The sequence below is a fragment of the Anolis sagrei genome, chromosome X (assembly GCF_037176765.1).
Source record: "Anolis sagrei isolate rAnoSag1 chromosome X, rAnoSag1.mat, whole genome shotgun sequence".
Taxonomy (NCBI): domain Eukaryota; kingdom Metazoa; phylum Chordata; class Lepidosauria; order Squamata; family Dactyloidae; genus Anolis; species Anolis sagrei.
The window spans coordinates 28,905,848-28,933,731 of NC_090034.1; the positions used below are offsets into that span (position 1 = coordinate 28,905,848).

At 45.0% G+C, this 27,884-nt stretch overlaps 1 protein-coding gene across 2 annotated transcripts; it reads right to left on the reverse strand.

The window, feature by feature from the left end:
- Window positions 1-27,045, reverse strand: PIAS4 (protein inhibitor of activated STAT 4). 2 transcript variants are annotated; one of them, XM_060786170.2, is made up of 11 exons: window positions 26,956-27,045; window positions 18,458-18,929; window positions 9,969-10,053; window positions 9,464-9,505; window positions 9,273-9,363; window positions 8,266-8,394; window positions 7,759-7,864; window positions 7,578-7,651; window positions 5,569-5,729; window positions 4,659-4,801; window positions 1-2,593 (listed from the first exon to the last, which is right to left on the reverse strand). In XM_060786170.2, the coding sequence occupies exons 1-11, from the start codon at window positions 26,995-26,997 to the stop codon at window positions 2,391-2,393; spliced, it is 1,548 nt and encodes a 515-aa protein (XP_060642153.2). In that variant the 5' UTR covers window positions 26,998-27,045; the 3' UTR covers window positions 1-2,390. The 2 variants fall into 2 exon arrangements, with proteins under 2 accessions (XP_060642153.2, XP_060642154.2); XM_060786171.2 differs by having other exon boundaries at window positions 26,952-27,007.
- Between the last annotated feature and the right edge of the window lie 839 nt (window positions 27,046-27,884).

Consider the following 27,884-nt stretch of genomic DNA (forward strand, 5'->3'; position numbering starts at 1 on the left):
TTTGTACAGAGCAGGTGTTATAACAAGGATTTAATCACAACAATGTGATTTGTATGTCAGGTACAAGGAGAAAAGGAACGTCTTAAAGTTGAAATATGTCCTTTTTATTTCATTTAACAAACACTATAGTTCTCGAATTTCTGAAGAATGTGTATCGAACGAAAGAAAAATAATTTGTTTTCTTTACAAAAAAAGGAGAGGAAGGGAGGGAGGGAGGGAGGGAGGAAGGAAGAGAGGAAGAGAAAGAAAGAAAGAAAGAAAGAAAGAAAGAAAGAAAGGGAAGGGAAGGGAAGGGAAGGGAAGGGAAGGGAAGGGAAGGGAAGGGAAGGGAAGGGAAGGGAAGGGAAGGGAAGGGAAGGGAAGGGAAGGGAAGGGAAGGGAAGGGAAGGGAAAGGAAAAGAAAGGAAAGGAAAGGAAAGGAAAGGAAAGGAAAGGAAAGGAAAGGAAAGGAAAGGAAAGGAGGGGAATTCAAGGAAAGCGTTATATACAGAATGGGAAACTGAGGCGAGAAACACACAATTAAATAAGGATACAGACATTAAAAGGAATAAAGGAAGTGGGACCCGAAAGAAAGAACAGCTCTAAAATGCTTCCGAAAAGTGTGCAGATTGTGGTTTTGTTTTATTTTAAATTGAAAATGTATTGCTTAATATATATTCAAAACGTTTGATGGGTGGAGAAAAGGGTTAAGTTAATGGGATGCAATGGGGAAAAACAAGATTCAAGGGGCATTTTGGGAGGAGAAATGGGGCGTTTTGGACAATACAATCCTCCTGAAATGGGTTTTTAGTTTGAAATCCATCACTGTTTTAATTTTGATCACTGATACTTTAAAATTCATCGCAATGTTAATGTTGATAACCAATAAGCAGATTTAGATTCATTGCTGTGTTAATTTTCACTTGGCCGTAGCCTCACTGGCAGAGGAAAAGGGCAGGAAAAGAAAGAACGAAAAACACAAGAAAGGAATAGATGGGGACGAAGGGTTTTAAAGATTGGCAAGGAAGGGGGGGGGGGAGAGAATGTGTGCAGACTGCTTTCAGCCTCAAGGGGGGAAAATGTGAAGCCTCAAGGGGGGACACCGCCACCTTTCGGGAGGCAAAGTTCAAAAGAAAGAAGGAAGGAAGGAGAAAGCAGACAAGAAAAAACGATTTTAGAGGAAAGGGGGTTGTATTTTACAAGGATCCACAGAAACATACAAGGATATGGAGACACCGAAGCAGTTTGAAGGCCCAAAGTGGGGAGGGGGGGGAAGACAGCCATTCGCTTGCCGCCTCCGCGCTGCTCTCGTTGACGGACCTGAATTCTTATATATTCGTTCCTTTGAAACCGAGGTAGTTGGCTAGAAACCGAGAAGGGAAAACGACACAAAGAGTTCCTCCATTTCTTGCTCCGGAAGGCCCATCATCCCCCAAAAGAAGCCCCAACCCCAACAAAGAGCACACAGGCTCCTGTTCCTGTCTTCCTCAAAACACACAACAAAGTTATTGCACTTCAAAGGAAAGAAAAGGAAAAAAATAATAATGACAGATCGATGGTTAGAGCCCTTCCCCTTTTCCTGACATCCCACCCAAATAATAATAATAAATCTCCCACCCTTCGCCCTGCAATGGCTTCTGTTCAACTTCCGATAAAGATCGTGACGCGGGGAGTCACGAGACTATCATCTGCATTATCTTCGAGAAGAGGCAACAAAAAAGAAGAGCAAGTTTCAATCTTTGCTTCTTCTCTTGTGTGTATTCCTTGTCCTTTTTTCACATGTGGTTGGAGGCCGTAAAGGGCAGCCTTGAAAAACAAGTGAGGCTTGCTTCGTTCCTGCCTCCATCCCCAAAGCGACCACAAAAAGAGCAACGGTTCTTCAGCAAGTAAGAAAGGATGGGAAGAAAGGAGGAAGAGTCAAGGAATGGTTGCCGAACGAGGTAAATGTTCCCCCCCCCCCCAAAATTAAAATGACGCACAAGACCATTGGAAAGTTTGCAGGGTTTGGCTGAGCTCTGACCAGCCAGCGTCAAGTTGTTTCCCCCACTCTTTCACCCCCTCCCAAATATAAGCAAGTTGGGGTCAAGACAAGCAAGGAAATGGGGTGGAGAAGGGAAACGACCCCTGCAACTGTTTCGGAGCACAGTTCCAAAGGCAACGGAGCTGAGCGGGAAATAACGCGATCCGACTCCCATCCTCTCCAGAGCAGGATGTTCCAGACATGCAGCAGCTTCCTTACAGTCTTGGCTTAGAACCAGGGAGGAATCGGGATCAGATAGAAGAGTGGCAAAAGGCAGAGGGGAAGCGAGGGGTGGGAAGACCCCTCTTCCAGTATCGGAGTTAAGCACCAAGGTATTCAAGCTTGTTTTATTCCAATGCGGATGTTTCTAATAGGGCCTTTCCCCCTCGGGTCAGCAAGCAGAGGCCAGGCCATTCTTGTAGGCGCGCCGCACCTTCTGTTTAGGCTCCCCGTCTTCATCCTCCTCCTCGTCTTCTTCCTCCTCACCCTCCGATGATGAGCTGTCCAGCGTCAAGTCCACCACGTCGGCCGGGGCCTTGCCATTTTCCACGCTGGGGGCCTGGGGAGGCCCCCCATTGATGTCTGAAGTGGCCTCTGGAAACACCAGGAGGAAGAAGAAGGAGGAGGGGATGAGGGAAGGCAAAGGTAACAGAGAGTCTTTAAGGGCAAGCTTACAACTACTATATTTCAGCACATAAGTCGCCACTGCATCAAAGTTGCAACCCCCTTTTTGGATGCCAAAAATGCTATTTTTGCTTTCCTCACATAATAGTCGCACTCCCATTTGAAGCTGATTATGACTTCCTTCCTGCTTCAAAGGCCTTAAGGCTGTTTAAAAACTAAAAACATTTGGTCTCTGACCTAGACCTGAGTTCCAAAGGCTTAGACTTGAGTACCAAACACCTAGATATGTGTCCCAAATTCTTGGACCCATTTCCCAAAGGCTGAGACCTGAGTTCCCAAGGCTTTGATGAGTCCCAAGTGCCTAGACTTGAGACCCAAGGGCCTACTCTCAAGTCCCAAAAGCTTAGATTGTCCTTTAGAACATGGACCGGAGATGGGGGAAATGACCAAAGCGGGGAGGGGGTGGGTCCTGGGTGGGGGGGCCCCATTGAGGTGATGACTGGTAGAGGAAGATGCGGGAAAGGGAGACCCAATTTATCAATGCGGCCTAATATTAGTGATAGATCTAAATTACCAATTCGGCCAAAAATTTGTGAAAGAACTCTTACAAATTTAAACCGGGCTCCCAACAAAGTTAAGCTGAGTACCCAGGATGGCGGTCCCTCCAGGTTGAGAGTGGTGCTGCTCAATGCCAGGTCAGTTAATGGAAAAACATCAATTATCCAGGACCTAATCCTCGAAGAACAGGCTGACCTGGCTTGTATAATGAGACCTGGTTGGATGAGCCGGGGGGGGGGGGGGTAATCTCTCCCAGCTTTGTCCACCAGGTTACTCCATACAGCACCAAGCGAGATCTGGAGGGCGGGGAGGGGGAGTCGCAATTGTCTATAAGGATTCCATCCCCCTGACCAGGTGCCCCATCTTGCAGTCTGCCACGTTTGAGTGTGTTGGCCTGGATAGGGATTCTGTTAGAATCTATTAGTGTACAGGATTCTGTTAGTGGACAGGATAGGGATTCTGTTAGTGTACCGACCACCCCGCTGCACTACAGTCTCCCTACCTGAGTTAGCTGGAGTGGTCTCAGGCCAGGCATTGGAGTCTCAACGGCTCATTGTGCTGGGGGACTTCAATGTTCATGCCGAGACCACTCTGTCAGGAGCGGTTCAGGACTTCATGGCCACCATGGCAACCATGCGCCTATCCCAATTAGTATCAGGTCCTACCCGCACGCTGGATCTGGTTTTCTGTCAGGGATGGGAAGAAGGCGGCAGGGTGGAGGAGCTAACAATTGCTCCGTTGCCATGGACCGACCACCACCTGATCAGGTTTAGACTTATTGCGCCTTCCTACCTCTGCAGGGGTGGTGGACCCATTAAAATGGTCTGCCCCAGGAGACTTATGGATCCAAATGGTTTTCTGACGGCTCTTGGGGATTTTCCTGCCTCCTCGGTAAGTGACCCTGTCAAGGCTCTGGTCTCTTTCTGGGATAGGGAGATGACCACGGCTATAGACACGATCACTCCAGAACGCCCCCTCTCGAGTAACCAAGCTAAACCGGCTCCTTGGTTCACTGAGGAGCTGGCAGCGATGAAGCGAAAGAAGAGGTGGCTAGAGTGTGTGTGGAAGCGTAGTGGGTCAGTCCAAGCACATCTAGTTTCTTTTTTAAGGAGCTATGACGTGGCAATAAAGGCTGCACAAAAAACATTCTTTGCAGCCAATATTACGTCTGCTAAGAACCGTCCGGCTGAGCTATTCCAAGTTGTCAGAGGACTTTTAAATCCACCTCAGAGCGAGATCCCTGACAACTCAGCAGATCGCTGTGAAGCATTTGCTTGGTTCTTTGCAGACAAAGTTGCACTGATCCGTTCCGACTTTGACGCCACGTTAACAGCAGTATCTGAGGATGTAACACGAGCACCTGCTTTTCCAGTTTTAATGGATTCTTTTCAATTGGTTCAGCTCGAGGATGCGGACAAGATCCTTGGAGAAGCGAGGCCCAAAGGCCTAGACCCAGGTCCCAAGGGAATGGACCCACCTGCTGAGCCTCCCACGACCAGGATGGGGCACTGCGGGCTGTAGCTCCTTTCCTTCTCGGCTTTGATGGGGCACCAGGAGCCATCCACTAAATACTCGATCTCGTCAGCGTCCTCGCATTCCGTCAGGATTTTTGAAAGGAGCCTAGATGAGAGGGACAAGATGAAAACATGGGTGTCCATTCAAGCTACAGAACCAAGGCAATATCCTGACTTCAAACGGGGGATGATGAGCGCTAACAGCCACCCGAATGCTGGATTACGAGTCAGGGAGACCAGGGTTTGAATCTCTGCTCCGAATGAGTCAGGCATTCTCAGCCTCAGAGGGAGGCAAACCATCTGTGAATAAATCCTGCCCATGACAGCTTTCTCCCAGGTTGAAAAACACCTGAAGGCATGCAGCAAGTAAAATCAGACTGCCCATAAAATCAATGGGCAACCTGAAGCAGCCCACAGTCCAATTTTGGACCCTTGAAATGGGATGCACCAGGCCCGGAAAAGTCCACTTCCAACTGTTTTTTTAATAATGGCCTTTAAAGTGGTGAGTTCTGAGAGTAAGAATAGGGATATCTGATTTCAACTTGCCTGCCAACTTTATGGTGACCCCATGCATTTCAGAGGGTTTTTTTAAGGCACTCAGAGGTCAGCACCACATAATAGCATGCCAAAAAATGGTATTTTTGTTTTCCTCACATAATAGTCACACTCCCGTTTAAGGCTATTTTCCCTTCCTTCCTGCTTCAACTGCCTTAAGGCCGTTTGAAAACTACAAAATAGAGGTCTCCAGCACTCCATTCATCTCCTTCCTCTGAAATATGATTGAAAGTTCCTAGGATTCCAGGCTTTGCATTCCCACCTCCTCGGGAAGCTTCTGGAAGTGAGCAGAAGAATGGAGGCGGCCTTCTCACTTACCCATCGATCATGAGCTGGTCATACGTGGCTGGCTTGTCGCAGACAGGGCACATCCACGTGGGCTTCTTCTCGTTCATCTGCAAGTAGAACACGGCATCGAAGCACTGGAGGTGGGCGCAGGTTTCGGCCCGACACGGGACAGACAAGCGCATCTTCACCAGCTTTTCAGGGGGAAAATATAAAACAAAGGACAAAGAAGTCCATGGTTAAGACGTCTGATGACGCAGAACACATGAAAAGATTGTTTTCTGCGCAGAAAAGGCTTCTTTGTACAGGTTTTGTGCAGAACACATGTTGGAACTCACACCACATTTTGCACAAGCTTGTATTCCTCATCAAGGACTTAAGATAGGCAGAGAAAAGCCCTTCCCCAATTGGCCTCTAGGTCTGCCTGTCAATCTATTATCTCCTCCTATTGGTTTGCTAGAGATATTTCTCAGGGACACGCCTCTTTTTCTGAGCACAAGGCAAGCCTGAGTCCTCCTTTTTTTCTTGTGAGCATGGAGAGTGACAAGATGTCTGCTGTGGATTTATTAGATAGTTAGATATGTGATTCCACAGCAAGCTGGTTTCAGGAAAGGGAAAAGTTGCACATCACAAGGGCTGAACCTGACTCAGAACATAGAAGATGGTTTTGAAAGGCGACAGATCACAGGAGCTGTCTTCATAGATCTGTCAGCAGCTTATGATACTGTAAATCATCGCCTTCTCCTGAGAAAAGCTTATAACATCACGAAAGACTACCACCTCACCTGCTTCACAGGAAATCTGCTACAACACAGAAGCTTTTTTGTTGGGTTCCAGGGTCAGAGAAGCAGATAATGAAAACAGAAGAATGGGGAGTGTGCTCAATCCATCCATGTTCAATATTTACAGAAATGATCAGCCACTGCCAGAGGGGACAAAGACTTTCATCTATGCTGATGATTGTGCTAGCACTGCTCAACCAGGGAGCTTTGAAATGCTTGAACAGCTCTCCAAAGCTTTCGGTGCTCTTACTGCCTATTACAGGAGAAACCAATTTATTCCTAATCCATCTAAAACACAGACATGTGCTTTTCACCTTAAGAACAGGTAAGCATCTTGAGCTCTGAGGATTATATGGGAAGAAATCCCCTGGAGAATTGCAGTACACCAAAATACCTGGGAGTCCCCCTGGACCGTGTTCTGACTTATATGAAACACTGCTTGACTATCAAGCAAAAAGTGGTTGCTAAAAATATCATACGAAAGCTGACTGGCACAACCTGGGGATCACAACCAGACACAGTGTCCTTGCGCTTTGCTATTCTGCTGCTGAATGTGCGTGCCCAGTGTGGAATACATCTGACCATGTTAAAACAGTGAATGTGACTCTTAGTGATACTTGCCACATTATCACAGAATCTCTACACCCTAGACCGCTGGAGAAATTATACTGTTTAGCTGGTGTCACAGCATCTGACATCTGTTGGGAAGTATACTCTCCGGTCCATCCTCTGTTTGAATATCAGCCAGCACACCAACACTTTAAATCAAGAAATAGCTTCCTAAAATCTACAGAGATGCTCCCAGAGTACCTAAGCAAGCGAGAGCCCAAAAGTGGCAGGCGAAAACCCAGAACCTCAGTCAGTGGCTGAGACCGGATAAGAAACTCCCTCCAGGTCACACAAAAGACTGGGCAACTTGAAAGGCACTTAACAGGCTGTGCTCTGGCACCATGAGATGCAGAGCCAACTTAAGAAAAGGGGCCACAAAGTGGAATTCGTGACATGTGAGTGTGGAGAAGAACAAACCACAGACCACTGATTACAATGTGGTCTGAGCCCTGCCACATGGCGTACCTTCTCACAGCGACACCAGAGGCACTCCAAAGTGGCCAGCTTCTGGTCAAAGGACATTTAGTATAATGCCAAGTTTTTAAAATGTGTTTGTGTTTTAAAATACATTACAACTGTACCCACAATTTGCTTCTGACGTGATAAATAAATAGCCAGCAGCCCACCTCATGCAAAATATGGAAAACTTACCGGACATATTAAAGAGACCCGGACCCCGGTAGTGGCAATTTCACTTTCTGGATCCAGGCGCAGCTTCTCTTTCACTGTGATTTCAAGAAGGACAAAGAAAGAAAAGATGGGTAGATGTCGATAAGCAGCTTCCTCCCATCTAAACCATAAACAAGCAGCAAAAGAGAAAAATGGGGCTCACCAAGTGCCTTGCATAGCTCCGGATGTTTGATCCCGATGTTTTTCAACCTCTGCAGCAACTCTGCTGACGTCATTTGCCGCACGAGGAAGAGGCCCACAGAATAACTCTGATGTTGGGATGCAGGGAGAGGGAGAAAACAAGAAGTTGATCATGGCAATGATGGGGAGACCACATCTACACAGCCACATGATCCCATCGTCCCCTCTACCTATACAACCAGGCTTCCAGAGGATTGTTTATTATTATAATTAATTCAGGCAGAAACCCCCCAAATGATAACTACTCCAATGCAGCCACCCTGACAAATGTAAGGAATGAACAGGAAAGATCATCCCTATTTCAGCGTGACTCGCTCTTGACCTCTGCCAGAGCAGGAAGGAGGTAGGGGCGCAAGGGAGGGAAGAGTGTGGGTCTGCTCCCATTTAAGTACAGAGCAAGTAAGGTCAAAGGGTTTTTATTTAGAGCGTAAGAAGGGATCGCTTGGCGTGTACCCCATTGGCTGCGCACCTTTCCGTAGTTGCCCCAAATGACTGTGATGCGGTTGGTCGCGGAAGTCATGAACATCAGGTGCGTGAGGTTGATGGGGCGGCACGGCCTCTTGGGCTCCACCCCAGGTTTGTTGGAAGGGTAATAGCCCTAGGGAGAGAGAGAAAAAGAGACAAAGGAACAGAGACGGAGAGATGGAGAGAGAATGAGGGAGAGACAGAAAGAGAGGGAGGAAGGGAGGAAGAAGAGAGAGGGAGAAAGAAAGGGAAAGCGAAAGAGAGAAATAAAAGGAGAGAAAGAGAACAGGAGAGAATGAGAGGAAGAAAGGGGAAGGAGAGAGAAAGAAGAAAGAGGGAGAAAGGAAGAGAATGAGAGGGGGGGGAAGTGAAAGAAATAGAGTGTCAGAAAAAGAGGGAGAAAGAAAAAGAAAAGTAGAGAAAGAGAATCGGAGAAAGAAGAAGAAAGAGAGGGAGGGGAGAGAAAGAAAAGAGAGGAAGAAAACAAGAGAATAGAGAGAGAATGAGAGAAAGGAAGAAAGAGGGGAAGGGAGAGAGAAAGAAGAGAGTGAGAAAAAGAGAATGAGAGAGATGGAGAAAGGGAGAGAGAGAGAGAGGGCAGAAGAAAGAGAAAGAAAAAGGGAAAGAGAAAGAGAGAAAAGGAGAGAATAAGAGAGGGGGAGAAAGAGGAAGAGAAAGGAAAAGAAAGTGGTAAAGAGAAAGAATAAGGAAGAACAAGAGAGTGAGAGAGAGGGGGAGAAAGAAGGAGGTGAGTAAGAAAGGCAAAAAGAGAATGAGAAAGAAAAAGGAGAGAAAGAGAATGAGAGAGAGGGAAAGAGAGTGAGAGGGGGAAAAAGAGAGAGAGAGAGAGAGAGAGAGAGAGAGAGAGAGAGAGGGAAAGAGAGGAAAAGGTTAATTCTGATTAGGAGACCACGCTCCAAGACTCAGAGAGGTGCTTTTGGCTGTACTAGCCAGCAAAAATCCCCTCTGCCAGTGGGTTTAGCTCAAAAATAGATGCCGGCATCAACTTACGGGGACGGAACAGTAGTTGTGGTTGACTTTGACAGCGATGTGGGGGGGATACTGGTCTTCCTGAGGGCAACTGGTGTCGGTGTAGCAGATTCTGGAAACCAAGGCAGGATTCAGAGTCACTCAAACTGGCTTGAGAGCCTGCGGCCGAACCCGCCCTTGCCAGCAAACCATCTATCAAGAAGGAGGCTTACCTGAGGACGACCTGCACCGACCGCACACCTGGCTGCAACTCCCTGTCAAATGGAAGGAGAAAGGAAAGACCAAAATGCAGGATTAAGCATCCACTTTAAAGAGAGGACAAGAAAACACTCATTGAAATCTATGAGAGATCATTTGATTTCAAAAAACTCTTTAGTAAAAGTAGCAATATTAATAATAGTATTTATTATTATTATTATTATTCGTAGTAGTAGTAGTATTTTAAAAACAATGAACAAGGTTGGCCCACTAATATCATTTTGGCTGCAAAAGAAATGGCGGTTTGTTTGACTTCAGGACTAGAGCAACAAACCGTGGCTAATTGCAGAGTTTGGGATCACACAGAGCTCCTTAGGCAGCAACTTCCAGAAACTCCCAGATGGCATAATAATAAGTGTTGGGAGCTACAGTCGAAACGTGGTTTGGGAGGCATACGCGCGTGACATGATAATACAGCTGCTGCTGTACGCAAATCTGAATTGACACACAGGCGGATACCTCGAACTCCGGATCAGGTCCACTTGCCGCGGCGTCAGGGCAAAGACACAAGGGCTCTCCTGCAGCTTCTCGCTGTTCTGTGGGACTGGGTAGGGAGGTGTAAAAAAAGGAGAGAAGGCTTTTCAAAGACAGGTTGGCAAATAGGAAACATCACCCTGCTTCTTTCCCCAGCTGTTTAGGCCCTTCTGCCTCCAACATAAAAAAAGGCCCCAAAGGGAGGCTGAGACAATTGTTCACACTATGGAGCATTCCGAGGAAATGCATCTCCCAACTGCATGGCTGTGTATGAGGCATGGCCAGTCCAATCCTATCAGTGCTTATCGAAATACATTCAATAAAACATATAAAACCAATGCCTTCATTGTTAGTCCCATTGTACATAAATCGTCATCTGAGCTGTTCCAATGTTCACTTTCGACTAGTATCGTGTTTGAATGTTGCATTAGATTCTGAAGGCTTGTTCAAATAGCCATGTTTTCACTTTTTTCCTGAAGGTCGAAGGGAGAGGGCTGATCTAATATTCCGGGGGAGGGCGTTCCACAACCAAGGGGCCATCACTGAGAAGGCCCTGTCTCTTGTCCCCGCCAGTCGCACCTGCGAAGAAGGAGGGACTGAGAGCAGGTCCTCCCCAGATGATCTTAAACTCTTAGATGGTTCATAGGAAGAGATACGTTTGGACAGGTAAGCTGGGCCAGAACCGCTTAGAACTTTATAGGCTAAAGCCAGCACTTTTACTATTGTTGTTGTTATTATTTTATTTCTATCCCCCCACAGGAACTTAAGGCACTTATAATACATTGTTAAATCATCATCAGTAGCATCATCTTTATTTCTATCCCACCATTCTCCCCATTGGGACTCAGGGCAGCTTACAATAACATCATCATCGTTATTTATTTATTTATTTATTTATTTATTTATTTATTTATTTACTGTCCTTGTATACCGCCGTTTCTCAGCCTAATTGGCGACTCAACGCGGTTTACAACAAAATATACAGTGCACAGTATACAATTAAAACCATAAAAAACATATACACAATATTACACGAAATCACAATCCAATACATCTCCTAACTAAAATCGTGGTCCAATTGCATCATCCATATTACCAATCCGTAATCAACACATTCATTGCACCGAATTAGCCAAATGCCTGCTTGAACATCCAAGTTTTTAGTCTTCTTCGGAATACCATCAGCGAGGAGGCTGATCTTACCTCCATGGGAAGGGCGTTCCAGAGCCGAGGGGCCACCACAGAAAAGGCCCTGTCTCTCGTTCCCGCCAGCCGCACCTGTGAAGCAGGCGGGATAGAGAGCAAGGCCTCCCCAGAAGATCTTAGGGTCCTGGTGGGCTGATAGGCCGAGATACGTTCGGATAGGTAGGTTGGGCCAGAACCGTTTAGGGCTTTAAAGGCCAACGCCAGCACTTTGAATTGAGCCCGGTAGCAAATCGGCAGCCAGTGGAGCTGGTGCAGCAGAGGAGTTGTGTGCTCCCTGCGCTCCGCTCCAGTTAGTATCATGGCTGCCGACCATTGGACTAATTGGAGCTTCCGAGCCGTCTTCAAAGGCAACCCCACGTAGAGAGCGTTGCAGTAGTCTAAAGTTATTATTATTGTTGTTGTTGTTGTTGTTATTATTATTATTATTATTATGTATCCACTTTCTCCACAAACCCTTCCTTTACCTGTTCTATTATTATTATTATTATTATTATTATTATTATTATTAGTATTACTTCTATCCACCTTTCTCCCCACAGGGACTTAAGGCAGCTTACAATATTACTACTACTATTATTACTATATAAGGTAAAGGTTTCCCCTGACATTAAGTCTAGACATGTTGACTCTGGGGGGTGGTGCTCAACTCAATTTCTAAGCCGAAGAGCCAGCGTTGTCCATGGACACCTCCAAGGTCATGTGGCCAGCATGACTGCAGAAGTTCTACCTATTGATCTACTCACATTTGCATGTTTTCAAACTGCTAGGTTGGCAGAAGCTTTTGGTCAGCAAGTTCAGCAGCTCAGCAGTTTAACCCACTGTGCCACCAGGGGGCCATATATACTCGAAGATAAATTGAGTTTTTCAGTCCTTTTTTTTTGGCTGAAAAAGCCTTTCACAGCTTATAATGGGATCAAGCCGGCAAAGCCTGGAGGCCATTGTTTGCAATATATGATATAGTTCTCTCTCCTCCTTTAACAGTGTGTTTTCTTTTCCAAAACCTCCCTCACTCGCTCAAGAAGGAGAGAAGCCCTTGCAAGTCAGGAATATCCATTAATCTTATAAAAGCATGAAAGCATTTTCCCCTGAAATCTCTGCTACAGATATATAGGCATTTCCCCCCGTAAGCCTTTGCCATCCCTATGTACCGTTATTTCTGTATCTTTCTATATATATATATATACACATATACATACACACACATTAATTTTATAAATGAATGTTCCCCTCATATTTTTTCAGGTTGTTTCAAATCCTGTATGTATACAGATATCTAGAGATTTCCATGTTCCTGTGTATCTGTAGCTGTATCTATATGTATACATTATTTTCATATAGGAATTTTCCCCTCACATGTTTGCAAGTCTTTGCAAATCCTATATAGATATAATTATCTATATAGAGGTGGCTAGATAGATATATATGAATATAGATATATAGGGCTTGCAAATATTAGAGGGGGGAAATGCACACACAAATATATATTGGTATGTCGAGATAGTTATGAATAAAGGTATATACAGCTTGCAAATATTGCAGAGGAAACGTAGAGAGAGATGTCTAGATAGATATAAACATAGAGATATAGGGCTTGCAAATATTGTAGGAGGGAAATGAACATACAGAGAGGATTTGCAAACGTTTCAGGGGAAAATGCATATGTGAAATTAGTATATATAATTACAGATCTATATCTAGCTCTGCACTGTTTATATAGGCATTGAATGTTTGCCTGTTGTTATTGTTATAACGTTATTATTGATACCATATTGTTTTTGTTTACTCTACTTTTCCACTTAACAGAGCTAGTTTACTGTTTTTCTTTGAAATACGGTAAATAATCAAAAACATTTAACCTACTGATGCCTCAGTTAATTTAATTTTATTGATATCTATTTTTATTTTGAAATTTACCAGTAGCTGCTGCATTTCCCACCCTCGACTTATATTCAAGACAGTATATTTTCCCAGGAAGTTTTTGGTAAAATTAGGTGCTTTGGCTTATATTTGGGTCAGTTTATACTCTAGTATATATGGGTTTTATCTTTATTTTTATTCTGCCTTTTCCTCCAAAGAAACTCAAGATAGCTTACGATAACATAATTATTAATAAATAATAATATCTTTATTTCTATCCCACCTTTCTCTGCATAGGGCAGGGGTCCTCAAACTTTTTAAACAGAGGGCCAAGTCACGGTCCCTCAAACTGTTGGGAGGACCGGATTATAATTTGAAAAAAACATGAATGAATTCCTCTGTACACGGCACATATCTTATTTATAGTGCAAAAGACACTTAAAAACAATACAATGATTAAAATGAAGAACAATTTTAACAAATATAAACTTATTAGTATTTCAATGGGAAGTGTGGGCCTACTTTTGGCTGATGAGATAGGATTGTTGTTTTTGTGTGCTTTCAAGTCATTTCAGACTTAAGTTGACCCTGAGCGAGGGCCGGGTAAATGACCTTGGAGGGCCGCATCCGGCCCCCGGGCCTTAGTTTGAGGACCCCTGGCAGAGGGATTCAAGGAAGCTTACAATAACCTTATCATCATTATAATTTACTTTATTTCTATCCACCTTTCTCCCCATAGGGGCTTAAGGAGGCTTACAATGTTGTTGTTGTTGTTGTTGTTATTTTCACCCAAAGAAACTCAAGACAGCTCACAATAACATTATTATTATTATTATTATTATTATTTATGATGATGATGATGATGATGAAATCGTTATTTCTATCCACCTTTCTCCCCATAGGGATTTAAGCAGGTTTACAATATTATTATTGTTATTATTATTCTGCCTTTTCCCTCCAAGAAACTCAAGACAGCTTACAATAACATAATAATAATAATAATAATAATAATAATAACTATGATTGATAATATCTTTATTTCTATCTCATCTTTCTCCCATAGGAATTCAAGGAAGTTTACATTATCATTTTTATAATTTAGTTTATTTTTATTCTGCATTTCCCTCCATAGGGAGTTAAGAAGGCTTACAATATTATTGTTGTTGTTGTTTTTATTCTGTCTTTTCCCCCAAAGAAACTCAAGACAGCTTACAATAATAACATCAACATCATCATCATCATCATTGATATTATCTTTATTTCTATCCCACCTTTCTCTCCATAGGGATTCAAGGAAACATACAATAACTTTATCATCATTATAATTTACGTTATTTCTATTAGCCATTCTCCCCATATGGACTTAAGGAGGCTTACAATATTTTTGATGTTACTGTCATTGTTTATTTATTTATTTATTTATTTATTTACTTTGCTTATATACCGCTGTATCTCAAGCCCGAAGGCGACTCACAGCGGTTCACAAACAATAAAACAGTAGAAACAGCAGTGGTTCCATACAACATACAACAATTGACTCAACACATTATCCATAAATTAACAATAAGCAATTACAATGCACAATTATTACAAAAAACAACCGTACCCAATCTTCTCATCATCCAAGCGTAGTCCAGGTTCGTCGTCCATTGTTCCATACCTATGTTCCATTACCAGATTGCACTAAATTACTCAAACGCCTGCACAAACATCCAGGTCTTCACCTTTTTGCGGAATACCATTAGAGATGGTGCTAGTCTAATGTCCGTAGGAAGGGCGTTCCACAGCCGAGGAGCCACCACCGAGAAGGCCCTATCTCTCGTCCCCGCCAGCCGAGCTTGAGAAGCAGGCGGGATCGAGAGCAGGGTCTCCCCGGAAGATCTCAAAGTCCTGGTGGGTTCATAGGCAGAGATGCGGTCAGATAGGTAGCTTGGGCCAGAACCGTTTAGGGCTTTAAAGGCCAACGCCAGCACTTTGAATTCAGCCCGGTAGCAGATCGGTAGCCAGTGGAGTTGGCGCAACAGGGGGGTTGTGTGCTCCCTGCGCTCCGCTCCTGTTAAAATCATGGCTGCCGAGCGTTGGGACTAGTTGGAGCTTCCGAACTGTCTTCAAGGCAACCCCACGTAGAGAGCGTTGCAGTAGTCTAAACGGGATGTAACCAGAGCGTGGACTACCGTGGCCAAGTCAGATTTCCCAAGGTACGGGCGCAGCTGGCGCACAAGCTTTAGCTGTGCAAATGCTTCCCTGGTCACTGCCGAAACCTGGGGTTCCAGGCTCAGCGATGAGTCCAGGGTCACACCCAAGCTGCGAACCTGCGTCTTCAGGGGGAGTGCGGCCCCATCCAACACAGGCTGTAACCCTATGCCCTGTTCGGCCTTGCGACTGACCAGGAGTACCTCTGTCTTGTCTGGATTCAATTTCAATTTGTTCGCCCTCATCCAGACCGTCACAGCGGCCAAGCACCGGTTCAGGACCTGGACAGCCTCCTTAGTAGCAGGTGGAAAGGAGTGATAGAGTTGGACATCATCCGCGTACAGATGACACCGTACCCCGAAACTCCGGATGATCTCCCCCAGCGGCTTCATGTAGATGTTGAACAACATGGGAGACAATATTGAGCCCTGAGGAACCCCACAAGACAATGGTTGTGGGGTTGAACATGTGTCCCCCAACAACACCTTCTGAGATCGACCCTCCAGGAATGATCGGAGCCACTGCAAAACAGTACCTCCAAGACCCATCCCTGCGAGGCGTCCCAGAAGGATACCGTGGTCGACGGTATCGAAGGCCGCTGAGAGGTCCAGCAGCACCAACAGGGACACACTCCCCCTGTCGAGCTCCCGGCGCAGATTATCCACTAAGGCGACCAAGGCTGTCTCGGTACCATGTCCCGGCCTAAAGCCAGACTGTGCCGGGTCTAGATAATCCGTGTCTACCAAGAATACCTGGAGTTGTGAGGCCACCACACGTTCCAAGACTTTGCCCAAGAAGGGGAGATAGGAAACTGGCCGATAGTTGTCGAATTTAGTGGGGTCCAGTGATGGTTTCTTCAACAGCGGTTTTATTATAGCTTGTTTTAAGCTCGCTGGAATCTTGCCTTCCCGAAGGGAAGCATTAACCACCACCTTAACCCACTCAGCCAATCCCCCTCTGGCCTCTGGCCTACTTTAGAAGCCAGGATGGGCAGGGGTCCAGGATGCATGTGGTTGGCCTTATTCCTCCAAGTATCTTGTCCACATCCTTGGGTTTCACCAATTGAAATGAATCCATCAAAACTGGACAAGCAGGTGGTCGTGTTACATCCTCAGAGACTGCCATTAACATGGTATCCAGACCAGAACGGATCAAAGCGACTTTGTCTGCAAAGAACTGAGCAAAACCTTCACAGCGAGAAGTCGAATCGTCAGGGTTCCCACCTTGAGTGGTGGGATTTAAAAGGCCTCTGACAATTCGGAACAGCTCAGCCGGACGGTTCTTTGCAGGCGCAATAGTGGCCGCAAAGAAGGCCTTCTTTGCGGCTTTTATTGCCGCGGCATATGCCCTTAAAAAGGACACAAACCGTGTTCGATTTGGCTCACTCGGATCCGAACGCCACACACTCTCTAGTTCCCTCTTCCTTCGCTTCATCGCTGTCAACTCCTCGGTGAACCAGGGAGCTGGTTTAGCTCGGCTGCTTGAGAGGGGACGTTCCGGAGCGATCGTGTCAATTGCCCTAGTCATCTCCCCATTCCAGAGAGTGACCAGGGCCTCGACAGGATCACCTACCGAGGCAGCGGGAAACTCCCCAAGAGCCATCAGGAATCCATCCGGATCCATAAGCCTCCTGGGGCAGACCAACTTAATGGGTCCTCCACCTCTGCAGAGGTTAGGGGACGCAGTGAGCCTAAATCTGACCAGGAAGTGGTCGGTCCATGGCAACAATTGTTGTTGTTATTCTGCCTTTCCCCCCAAAGAAACTCAAAACAGCTTACAATATTATTATTATTATTATTATTACTACTACTATTATCATCTTTATTTTTATTCTGCCTTTCCCCCATAGAAACTCAAGACAGTTTACATTATTATTATTATTATTATTATCTTTTATCTTTATTTTTATCCCATCTTTCTCCCACAGGGATTCAAGGAAGCTTACATTATCATTTTGATAATTTAGTTTATTTTTATCCCGCATTTCTCCCCATAGGGATTCAAGGTGGCTAACAATAACAGGACACAACCCAATAGAATTTAAAAACAATACAAAAATTAAAATGGGAAAACACGGTCCTTGAGACAGTCTGGATCTCAGCTCCAATTTGTGTGTATATGTGCGTCAGAGAATGGCACTGTACTTCTATCTTATGCACTATGCTTAAAATATGCTACAAATAGTATCATACGAAAGCTGACTAGCACAACCTGGGGATCACAACCAGAGACAGTGAAGACATTTGCCCTTGCACTTTGCTACTCTGCTGCTGAATTTGCATGCCCAGTGTAGAATAGATCTCACCATGTTAAAACAGTGGATGTGGCTCTTAATGAGGCATGCCGCATTATCACTGGATGTCTACAACCTACACCGCTGAAGAAATTACACTGTTTAGCCGGTATCGCACCACCTGACTTCCACAAGGAAATAGCACCCAGTAAAGAAAAGACCAAGACAGTGACATCTCTGGCCCATCCCCTGTTTGGATATCAGCCACCATGCCATTGCCATAAATCAACAAACAGCTTTCTAAGATCTACAGAGATACTTTCAGGAACACCTCAGAAAGTGAGAGCCCAAAAGTAGCAGGCTAAAACCCGGAACCTCAATCAGCGTCTGATACCAGACGAGAGACTCCCTCCCGGGCACACAGAAGATTGAGAGGCTTGGAAGGCGCTGAACAGACTGCGCTCTGGCACAATGAGATGCACCTTAAGAAATGGAGTCTCAAAGTGGAGTTCACGACATGCGAGTGTGGAGAAAAGCAAACCACAGTCCACTTACTACAATGCAGCTTGAGCCCTGTCACATGCACAATGGAGGACCTTCTCAAAGCGACACCAGAGGCACTCCAAGTCGCCAGCTTCTGATCAAAGGAAATTTAGTATAATGCCAAGTTTCTAACTTTGCTTGTGGTTTTTTATACATTACAACTGTATTCTCAATTCACTCCTGACACGATAAATAAAATGCTATGCTTAAACCTGCAGCCCCCTAGCTGTTTGGGCCTCCAATTCCCAGAGGCCCTAATTGCTAGCTTGTTCAATGGTCAGGATTCCTGGGAAATGGAGGCCCAAACAGCGGGTTTGAGGAGGCTTTGTGGAAAGGGAGTTTTGAAGCGGATGGCTTATTTTGTGGAGTCCTGTGAATTTGCATCAGGTTGCAAAGGAATCTAGAAGTAGCCCCTTTGGGAGACACAGAAAGGTGAACTCACCAAGTTCAGTGGGCTTCAGCAGCTCGTCCAAGACGGTGTAGAAAGGCAGCTTCACCAGCCGCACCTCTGGCTTGACCGGCTTGACAGGCAAGCGCCCCAGTCCGTTGAGATACTTCCCATAGAGGGAGGGATAGTCAATGTTGGTGGAGGAGAGGGCAGTCCGGGGTACAGCAGTGTTGTTGTTTCCGCTGCGGTCAAAGGAGGCGTGGAGGGGCATTCCGTCTGGGGCCGTCGGGGGCTGCGTGGGGGCTGTCGGGGAGACTTGCGGCTTGGGGGCCCCCGGGGGCTCTGAGAGCTTGGCATAGCGCGTCTCGTAGATCTCCTTGATCTTCTTGAAGAGCTCTGGGCTGCAGTCGAACTGGACCAGCTGCAAGGCCCGCGTGACCAGCTCATGCTTCAGACCGCTCTTGCTCCTCCCCACAAAGCCCAGCAACATCTGCAGGTCCGAGACCCGGAAGCTCATCACCATGTTCTGGAGAAAGAGGAAAGGCAGGGCATCAATACTACTACTACTACTAATAATAATAATAATTATAATTATAATTAAGAAGAAAAAGAACATGTATTGTATAATTCTGAGTGTTGGCCGCTTTGAGTTTCCTTTGGGAGAGAAAAAGCAGGATATAAATACACATAATAATAAGGATATAATTTATATATGTCTCCTCTGGAAAAGAAAAACATGAGATATACTACTACAACTAATAATAATAATAATAATAATAATAATAATAATACAAATTGTATGATTTTTTTAGAGTTAGCCATTTTGAGTAGCTTTTGAGAGAGAAATGGTGTGATGATGATGATGATGATGATGATGATAATAATAATAATAATAATGTGTATTGTATGATTCTGAGTGTTCACTGCTTTGAGTCTCCTTTAGGAAAGCAGGATATAAATACCCATATATACTTGAGTATAAGCCAACCCAAAAATAAGCTGAGGCACCTAATTTTACCACAAAAAGCTAGGAAAACTTATTGACTTGAGTATAAGCCGAGGGTGGGAAATGGAGCAGCTACTGGTAAATTTCAAAATAGAAATAGATACCAATAAAATTACATTAATTGAGGCATCGGTAGGTGAAATGTTTTTGAATATTTACATAAAATGTATTTTAAGATAAGACTGTCCAACTGTGATTAAATCATTAGTCTAACTTTCTTCAATGTAAATGTGCTGACGTATCCTTCCAATAATCACCATGGTTTATTTTAACTATACATTTTGAATAAGGAAAAGTGGGAAAGACTGGCACAGAGAGGAGAGGAAGGTGGGTGCTTGTGTGGAGAGGTAAGCATTCTGGTAGGAAGGCGTGGGGCATATACTCACCCAAGTATAAGTTGAGGGGGGCTTTTTCAGCGTAAAAAAACTAGGCTTATACTCGAATACATACAGTATACATAATAATAATAATAATAATAATAATAATAATAATACATACATACATACATATTGTTTTGCTGTCAGGGCTATTGATATCTCCTCCAAAAAGTAACTTTTTAAAATTTTACTTTATTTATTTATTTCCCACTTTATTTCTCCCTAGAGAGACTCAAAGCAGCTCCCAATCAAAAACATTACAACTTAAAATACACAAATATACAATAAAATAGTATATCATTCTATATTATTATATATTATCTGTAGTATTATATTTAAAATATTAGTATTACTATATTACAATATTATTATTATATTTTATATTTATTTATTTACTCTATTTATATCCCACCTTTTTCAACCCCGAAGGGGACTCATGGTGGCTTACACATAGGCAATTATTCAATGCCTTACAGCAACACAAAATTCCAATAAACATTACAATTAATACATATTAAATATTTAAAAACATTACATTCAATATCAAAACCACACCATCATTACTAACTGTGTGTACTAACTGTGTAATAGATTAGGGTATTAACTGTTTTATATTGGTGCATTGAATTTTGCTGTGTCATGTGTCTTGTGAACCGCTGTGAGTCGCCTCTGGGCTGAGAACAGCGGTATAGAAGTAAAGTAAATAAATAAATAAATAAATAAATATTGTAGTCCAGGACTGTCCCAATAGTAATTGCACATATTCCATATCTGTTATTGCACTGCACTATTCTCCGAAGGCTTGATCCCAAAGCCATGTTTTCACGTTCCTTCTGAAAGCCAGGAGGGAGGAGGTAGATCTAATGTCACTGGGGAGGGAGTTCCACAGCCGAGGGGCCACCAATGAGAAGGCCCTGTCTCTCATCCCCTCCAATCGCACCTGCAAAGGCGGCAGGACCCAGAGCAGGGACTCCCTTGCAGATCTCAATGTTCTAACTGGTTCATAGGGAGAGATACATTTGGACAGGTAAGCTGGGCCAGAATCATTTAGGGCTTTAAAGGCTAAAGCCAGCACTCTGAATTGTGCTTGGTACTGGTAGCAGACTGGCAGCCAGTAGAGCTGGCACAACAGAAGGGATGTCCTATCTCTGTACGCAACTCTGGTGAGCAACCTGACTGCTGCCTGTTGGAACAATCGAATATTCCGAACAGTTTTCAAAGGCAACCTCACGTAGAATGCATTGCAGTAGTCTATACAGAATGTAATAAGAGCATTTACTACCATGGCCAAGTCTGGCTTCCCAAGGTACGGTAGCAACTGGCCTTAATTGTGCAAAAGCTCCCCGACCACAGCTAAGACCTGGAGGTTCCAGGCTCAGCAAAGAATCCAGGAGAACTCCCAAGCTGCGAAGCTGTGTCTTCAAGGAGAGTGTAACCCCCGTCCAACACCGGCTGTAATCCTATGCACTCTTCGGCATAATAATAATTGCATTATTAGTAAAGGTAAGGTTTCCCTTTACAGTATTCAAATTTGGGCATATCAGGTATGCGTGCCAAGTTTGGTCCAGATCCATCGGTCTTTGGGTTCACACTGCTCTCTGGATGTAGGCATATTACAACTCCTATAAATCCCTCCAAAGACTCAGTACTTTTTGTTGGTCACGGGGGTTCTGTGTGCCAAGTGAGTTCCAGGTCCATCGTTGGTGGAGTTCAGAGTGCTCTTAGATTACAGGTGAACTATACATCCCAGTACCTCAAAGGTAAAGGTTTCCACTGACATTAAATCTAGTCATGTGAGACTCTGGGGGGTGGTGCTCATCTCCATTTCTGAGCTGAAGAACCACCATGACTGAATGGAGCGCCATTACCTTTCCGCAGAAGTGGTACCTATTGATCTACTCATACTTGCATGTTTTTGAACTGTTAGGTTGGTAGAAGCTGAGTCAGCTCCCCAGACTCGAACCACCGACCTTTTGATCAGCAAGTTCAGCAGCTCGGTGCTTTAATAATAATAATAATAATAATAAAATACTAATGACTGTATTGTTACATTATAATATTATCAATGTTATATTATATACAATATATTATTAGCAAAGCAATACGCCTGGGTCCACATATGTGGGACTGATTGGGGTAAATTGTAGGGGGGAACAGGAAGTTGGATATTTATTTATTTATATTATTTGCATAGCACAATATTAGTATTATATGTTACTATATTGTACTATGCCACTATACTGCAATATTATTAGTAATATTACATGTAATATATAATATAAAATTATTATATTATGATATAGTATTATATTATTAGTATTACATCGTGCTACATGATTATTATCAATATGATATGTTCATGCAATATAGTATATTAGAATAGCACAATGTTAGCATTATGAGTTGCCAGATGTTCAAGCTGGGTTTAGAAAAGGTAGAGGAACGAGAGACCAGATTGCCAATATCCGCTGGATAATGGAGAAAGGCAGGGAGTTTCAGAAAAACATCTACTTCTGCTTCATTGACTATTCTAAAGCCTTTGACTGTGTGGATCATAATAAATTGTGGCAAGTTCTTAGTGGGATGGGCATCCCAAGCCACCTTGTCTCTCTCCTGAGGAATCTGTACAAGGACCAAGGAGCAACAGTCAGAACTGACCACGGAACAACAGACTGGTTCAAGATTGGGAAAGGCGTACGGCAAGGCTGCATACTCTCACCCAACCTTTTTAACTTGTATGCAGAACACATCATGCGATGTGCGGGGCTGGATGAATGCAAAGCTGGGGTGAAAATTGCTGGAAGAAACATTAACAACCTCAGATATGCAGATGACACCACTCTGATGGCCAAAATCGAGGAGGAGCTGAGGAGCCTTCTAATCAAGGTGAAAGAAGAAAGCGCAAAAGCCGGGTTGCAGCTAAACGTCAAAAAAACCAAGATTATGGCAACAAGAATGATTGACAACTGGAAAATAGAGGGAGAAAATGTGGAGGCCGTGACAGATTTTGTATTTCTAGGTGCAAAGATTACTGCAGATGCAGACTGTAGCCAGGAAATCAGAAGACGCTTACTTCTTGGGAGGAGAGCAATGTCCAATCTCGATAAAATAGTAAAGAGTAGAGACATCAGACTGGCAACAAAGATCCGCCTAGTCAAAGCCATGGTATTCCCTGTAGTAACCTACGGATGTGAGAGCTGGACCTTAGGGAAGGCTGAGCGAAGGAAGATCGATGCTTTTGAGCTGTGGTGTTGGAGGAAAGTTCTGAGAGTGCCTTGGACTGCGAGAAGATCCAACCAGTCCATCCTCCAGGAAATAAAACCCGACAGCTCACTGGAGGGAAAGATACTAGAGACAAAGTTGAAGTACTTTGGCCACATCATGAGGAGACAGGAAAGCCTAGAGAAGACAATTATGCTGGGGAAAGTGGAAGGCAAAAGGAAGAGGGGCCGACCAAGGGCAAGATGGATGGATGGCATCCTTGAAGTGACTGGACTGACCTTGAGGGAGCTGGGGGTAGTAACGGCCGACAGGGAGCTCTGGCGTGGGCTGGTCCATGAGGTCACGAAGAGTCGGAGACGACTGAACGAATGAACAACAACAAAACCTGTCTTGATAAAATAGCGAAGGAAGACAGACGCTTTTGAACTGTGGTGCTGGAGGAAAATTCTGAGAGTGCCTTGGACCCCGAGAAGATCCAACCAGTCCATACTTCAGGAAATAAAGCCGACTGCTCATTGGAGGGAAGGATATTAAAGGCAAAGATTATTATTATTATTATTATTATTAAACTTTATTTGTACCCCGCTAGCATCTCCCAAAGGACTTGATGCGGCTTACAAAGGCCAAGGCCTCAAAACAGCACAACAATACAACACCAAAGCAAATTAAAAACAGTTAAAGCAATATTACAATAAACAATACATCAAGACACTATAAAACTGGGCCGGGCCAGAGTAATGGGTACAGGGTTAAAAGTGCTGATGTGAAAGGTGATATGTTCAGATTCTAGGGTAAGTGCAGTGTGCAGCAATCTCAGTTCTAATAAAGTGCTTCTGGGACTTGTTATTGGAGATTACTATTCTGGAAAGGCACATCGGAACAGCCAGGTCTTCAAGTTCTTTCTAAAGACTGCCAATGTAGGGGCCTGTCCAAGATCTTTGGGGAGGGTATTCCAGAGTCGGGGGGCCACCACAGAAAAGGCCCTGTCACGCATCCCCACCAAACGCGCCTGCAACACAGGTGGAATCACGAGCAGGGCCTCTCCGGATGACCGAAGGGACCGTGTGGGTTCGTAGATGGAGATGCGGTCACGCAGGTAGGATGGTCCCAAACCGTTTAGGGCTTTGTAGGTAAGCACCTGCACCTTGAATTGGGCTCGGAAAATAAACGGCAGCCAGTGGAGCTCCTTGAACAGGAGGGTTGACCTCTCTCTGTAAGGGGCCCCAGTTAACATCCTGGCTGCTGCCCTTTGGACCAGTTGAAATTTCCGAGCCATTTTCAAGGGCAGCCCCACGTAGAGCGCATTACAAGAGTCCAATCTAGAGGTGCCCAAGGCATGCACCACCCCGGCCAGATCAGCCTTCGCGAGGTACGGTCACAGTTGGCGCACAAGTCTCAATTGTGCAAAAGCCCTCCCTTATGATGTACTTTGGCCACATCATAAGAAAGCAGAAAAGATTAAAGAAGACAATGATGCTGGGGAAAATGGAAGGAAAAAGAGAGAGGGCCGACCAAGGGCAAGACGGATGGATGGAATCCTTGAAGTGACTAGCTTGACTCTGAAGGAGCTGGGAGTGGTGACGGCCGACAGGGAGCTCTGGCATGGGCTGGTCCATTAGGTCACGAAGAGTCAGAAGTGATTGAATGAATAAACAAAAACAAACCTTCACCTGTTTGTTTCAGCTTGTTTGGCCTGATGACGCGGACAAGATTCTTGGAGTGGTGAGAGCGACCACCTGTGTGCTTTAGATCCTTGCCCTTCCTGGCTTATCAAACTTGCTGGTGAGGGATTGGCTGAGTGGTTCTCGTGGATCATCAATGCCTCGTTGGAGCAGTGAAAATACCATCTAGCTTTAAAAAAGCAATTGTAAAACCAATTCTAAAAAGTCGTTCCTGGACTCCTCTATACTAAATAACTACCGGCCTATTTCTAATTTCCCTTTTTTGGGCAAGGTTCTAGAGCAGGTGGTGGCCTCTCAACTCCAGGGATTCTTGGATGAAACCGATTATCTTGATTCATCACAGTTTGGCTTTAGGCCTGGTCACAGAACTGAGACAGCTTTGGTCACCTTGGTGGATGACCTCCGCAGAGAGGGGGAGTATGCCCCTGCTGGTTCTCCTGGTCATCTCAGTGGCTTTCGATACAATTGACCATGGTATCCTTCTTGGTTGGCTCTCTGGAATTGGTCTTGAGGCACTGCTTTGCTGTGGCGCCATTCCTTCCTGGGGGATCATTCCCACATGGTGATGCTGGGGGACACCTGCTCAGACCCCTGGCCATTGATCTGCGGGGTCCCGCAAGATTCCATTCTCCCCCTCGTGCTTTTCAATATCTACATGAAACCACTGGGTGAGGTCATCCGGAGTTTTGAAGTTGAGTGTCATTTCTACACAGATGACACACAACTCTATTACGCCTTTCCACTGAATTCTAATTAAGCTCCATGGATCCTGAACAAGTACGTGGCAGCTGTGATGGACTGGATGAGGGCTAACAAGCTGAAGCTTAATCCAAACAAGACAGAGGTCCTCCTGGTCAGTCGCAAGGCTGATTGGGGTATAGGATGGCAACCGGTGCTTGACAGGGTTACAATCCCCTTGAGGACACAGATCTGCAGTCTGGGGGTCCTCCTGGACTCAGCGCTGACACTGGATGCTGAGGTGTCAGCAGTGGCTGGAAGGGCCTTTGCACTGTTAAAACTTGTGCACCAGCTGCGACCGAACCTCAAGAGGCCTGACTTGGCCACAGTGGTCCATGCCTTAGTTACATCTAGAATGGACTTTTGCAATGTGCTCTACATGGGGCTACCTTTGAAGGCAGTTCGGAAACTGCAGTTAGTGCAAAGGTCAACTGCCAGATTACTAACTGGGGCTAGCTAGAGGGAACATACCATGCCCCTACTAAAACAGCTCCACTGGCTTCCAGCAAGTTTCCAGTCTCAATTCAAGGTCCAGGTTATTACCTATAAAGCACTATACGCTTCGATCCATCCTATCTTCGAGACTGCCTTTCCTTCTATGAACAGGTGTGGGCTTTGAGACTGGCAGGGGAGGCCCTTATCTCGGTCCCACCACCATCTGAAGCGTGGTTGGTGGGGACGAGAGAGAGGGCCTTCTCTTTGGTGGCTCCCTGGTACTGGAATACCAGGGAGCCAGGTACTCCCTGGTACTGGAATAGAGATTAGGTTAGCCCCCACTCTTGAATCCTTTCGATCCAGCCTATAAACATGGATTTTTAAGCAGGCTTTTGGCCCACATGAGGTTGACACTCTGGCACTTTAGCTGTGACAGCTAGTTTTAACTACAGATGGTCTGCATTTTTAAAACTGTATTATCTTATTTTATGTGTCCTGATAGCTGTTTTTTTTACACTTTTTATGTGATATTGTTTTATTTATACCATTTATGTTATGCTGCACATTGGACTGCCTTGTAAGCCGCCCCGAGTCCCTTTTGGGGGATGGCGGCGGGATATAAAGTTTATTATTATTATTACAACTATACCAATACACATTATTAGTAATATTGCAGTATACTACTAATAATAAAATTATTATTAGTAGTAATAACACTAATGTAATTATTAGTAGTATTATTAGTATTGGTTCTGAGGATGTAACAAGGTCTATATAATTCTCTTGTAATGCTTACATGATTTCTAATCCCAATGAGAGGGGCATTGGAGGAGTCCCTCCCTTTGGAGCAGTGGGCGGGCTTGTGGCTGCAGGAGGCCACGCCCCTTGCCTAGCCACGCCCCTTCCCAGGCCACGCCTCTTTCCCTCAGACACTAACTCCCCCCTCCCCACAGAAATACCTTCATGCCTAATATCTATATCTATAGATATAGATATGTGTGAATGGGCTTATTTGCGGAAGCCGGGCAAAAAGCCCTCCCCCCTCCTCCTCCTCCTCCTCCTCCGCCGCCGCCGCTTCTTTCACTCACTCACTTTCGCCTCCACCAGCTCCGCCGCCATCTTGGCTTCCAGCATCCAACGCGCTAGGGACAGGTGGGAAGGCCAAAGCCAGCGCCAGCCAATCGGATCTCGCGCCGCCGCCACGTGACGGGGAAGGCTGATCAATCCAGAGCGAGCGCTCGTTAGGAGTTTTTCTCTCTCCCTCCGCTCCTGTGTCTCGACGGCGCATGCTCGGCCCGGCAAGTCGTTCTCAACCCACGCCCCCCCCGCGAGCCCTGAGGGTTAGAACGCATGCGCAAAGAAGCGCGAAGCTCAACGCGCAGGTGCGATAAAAACAACGAGGGGCTGCTTTTGCCTTCTTCTGTGGCCACGCCCACCTCCTTTTGCCTTCCCTCCTCCCTCTCGACTCTTAAAGGGACAGCAACCTTTGGTTCATAGGAAGCAGGGATTTGGGGAAAATCTCATCAAATAACATTATTATCATGATCATTGGAGAGGCAGATCATAAATAAATAACATTATTTATTATTATTATCAGTAGAAACCAGGGTCGTTTTTTATTTATTTATTTATTTATTTCGCATATTTGTATCCCGCCCTTCTTCCCCCTGGGGGGACTCAGGCCGGCTTCACAATAGCCATCCATTCAATGGCAACAACAGTAATAAATGATAAAATCAATTAAAACATTGTTTAAATCAGGCAAATTGGGTCTCATTCTAAATTGCTGCCTCTATTGTTCGAACACTTGGTCCCATAACCAGGTTTTTAGTTTCATTCTAAAGGACAAGAGGGAGGGGTCCAATCCAATGTCACTGGGTAGAGAGTTCCCATGGGGGAGGGCCCACCACTGAGAAGGCCCTGTCTTTCATCTCCACCAGTCACGCTTGCAAGGATGGTGGGACCGAGAGCAGGGCCTCTCCCGTCCATCTTAGACCTCACGATGGTTCATAGCAGGAGAC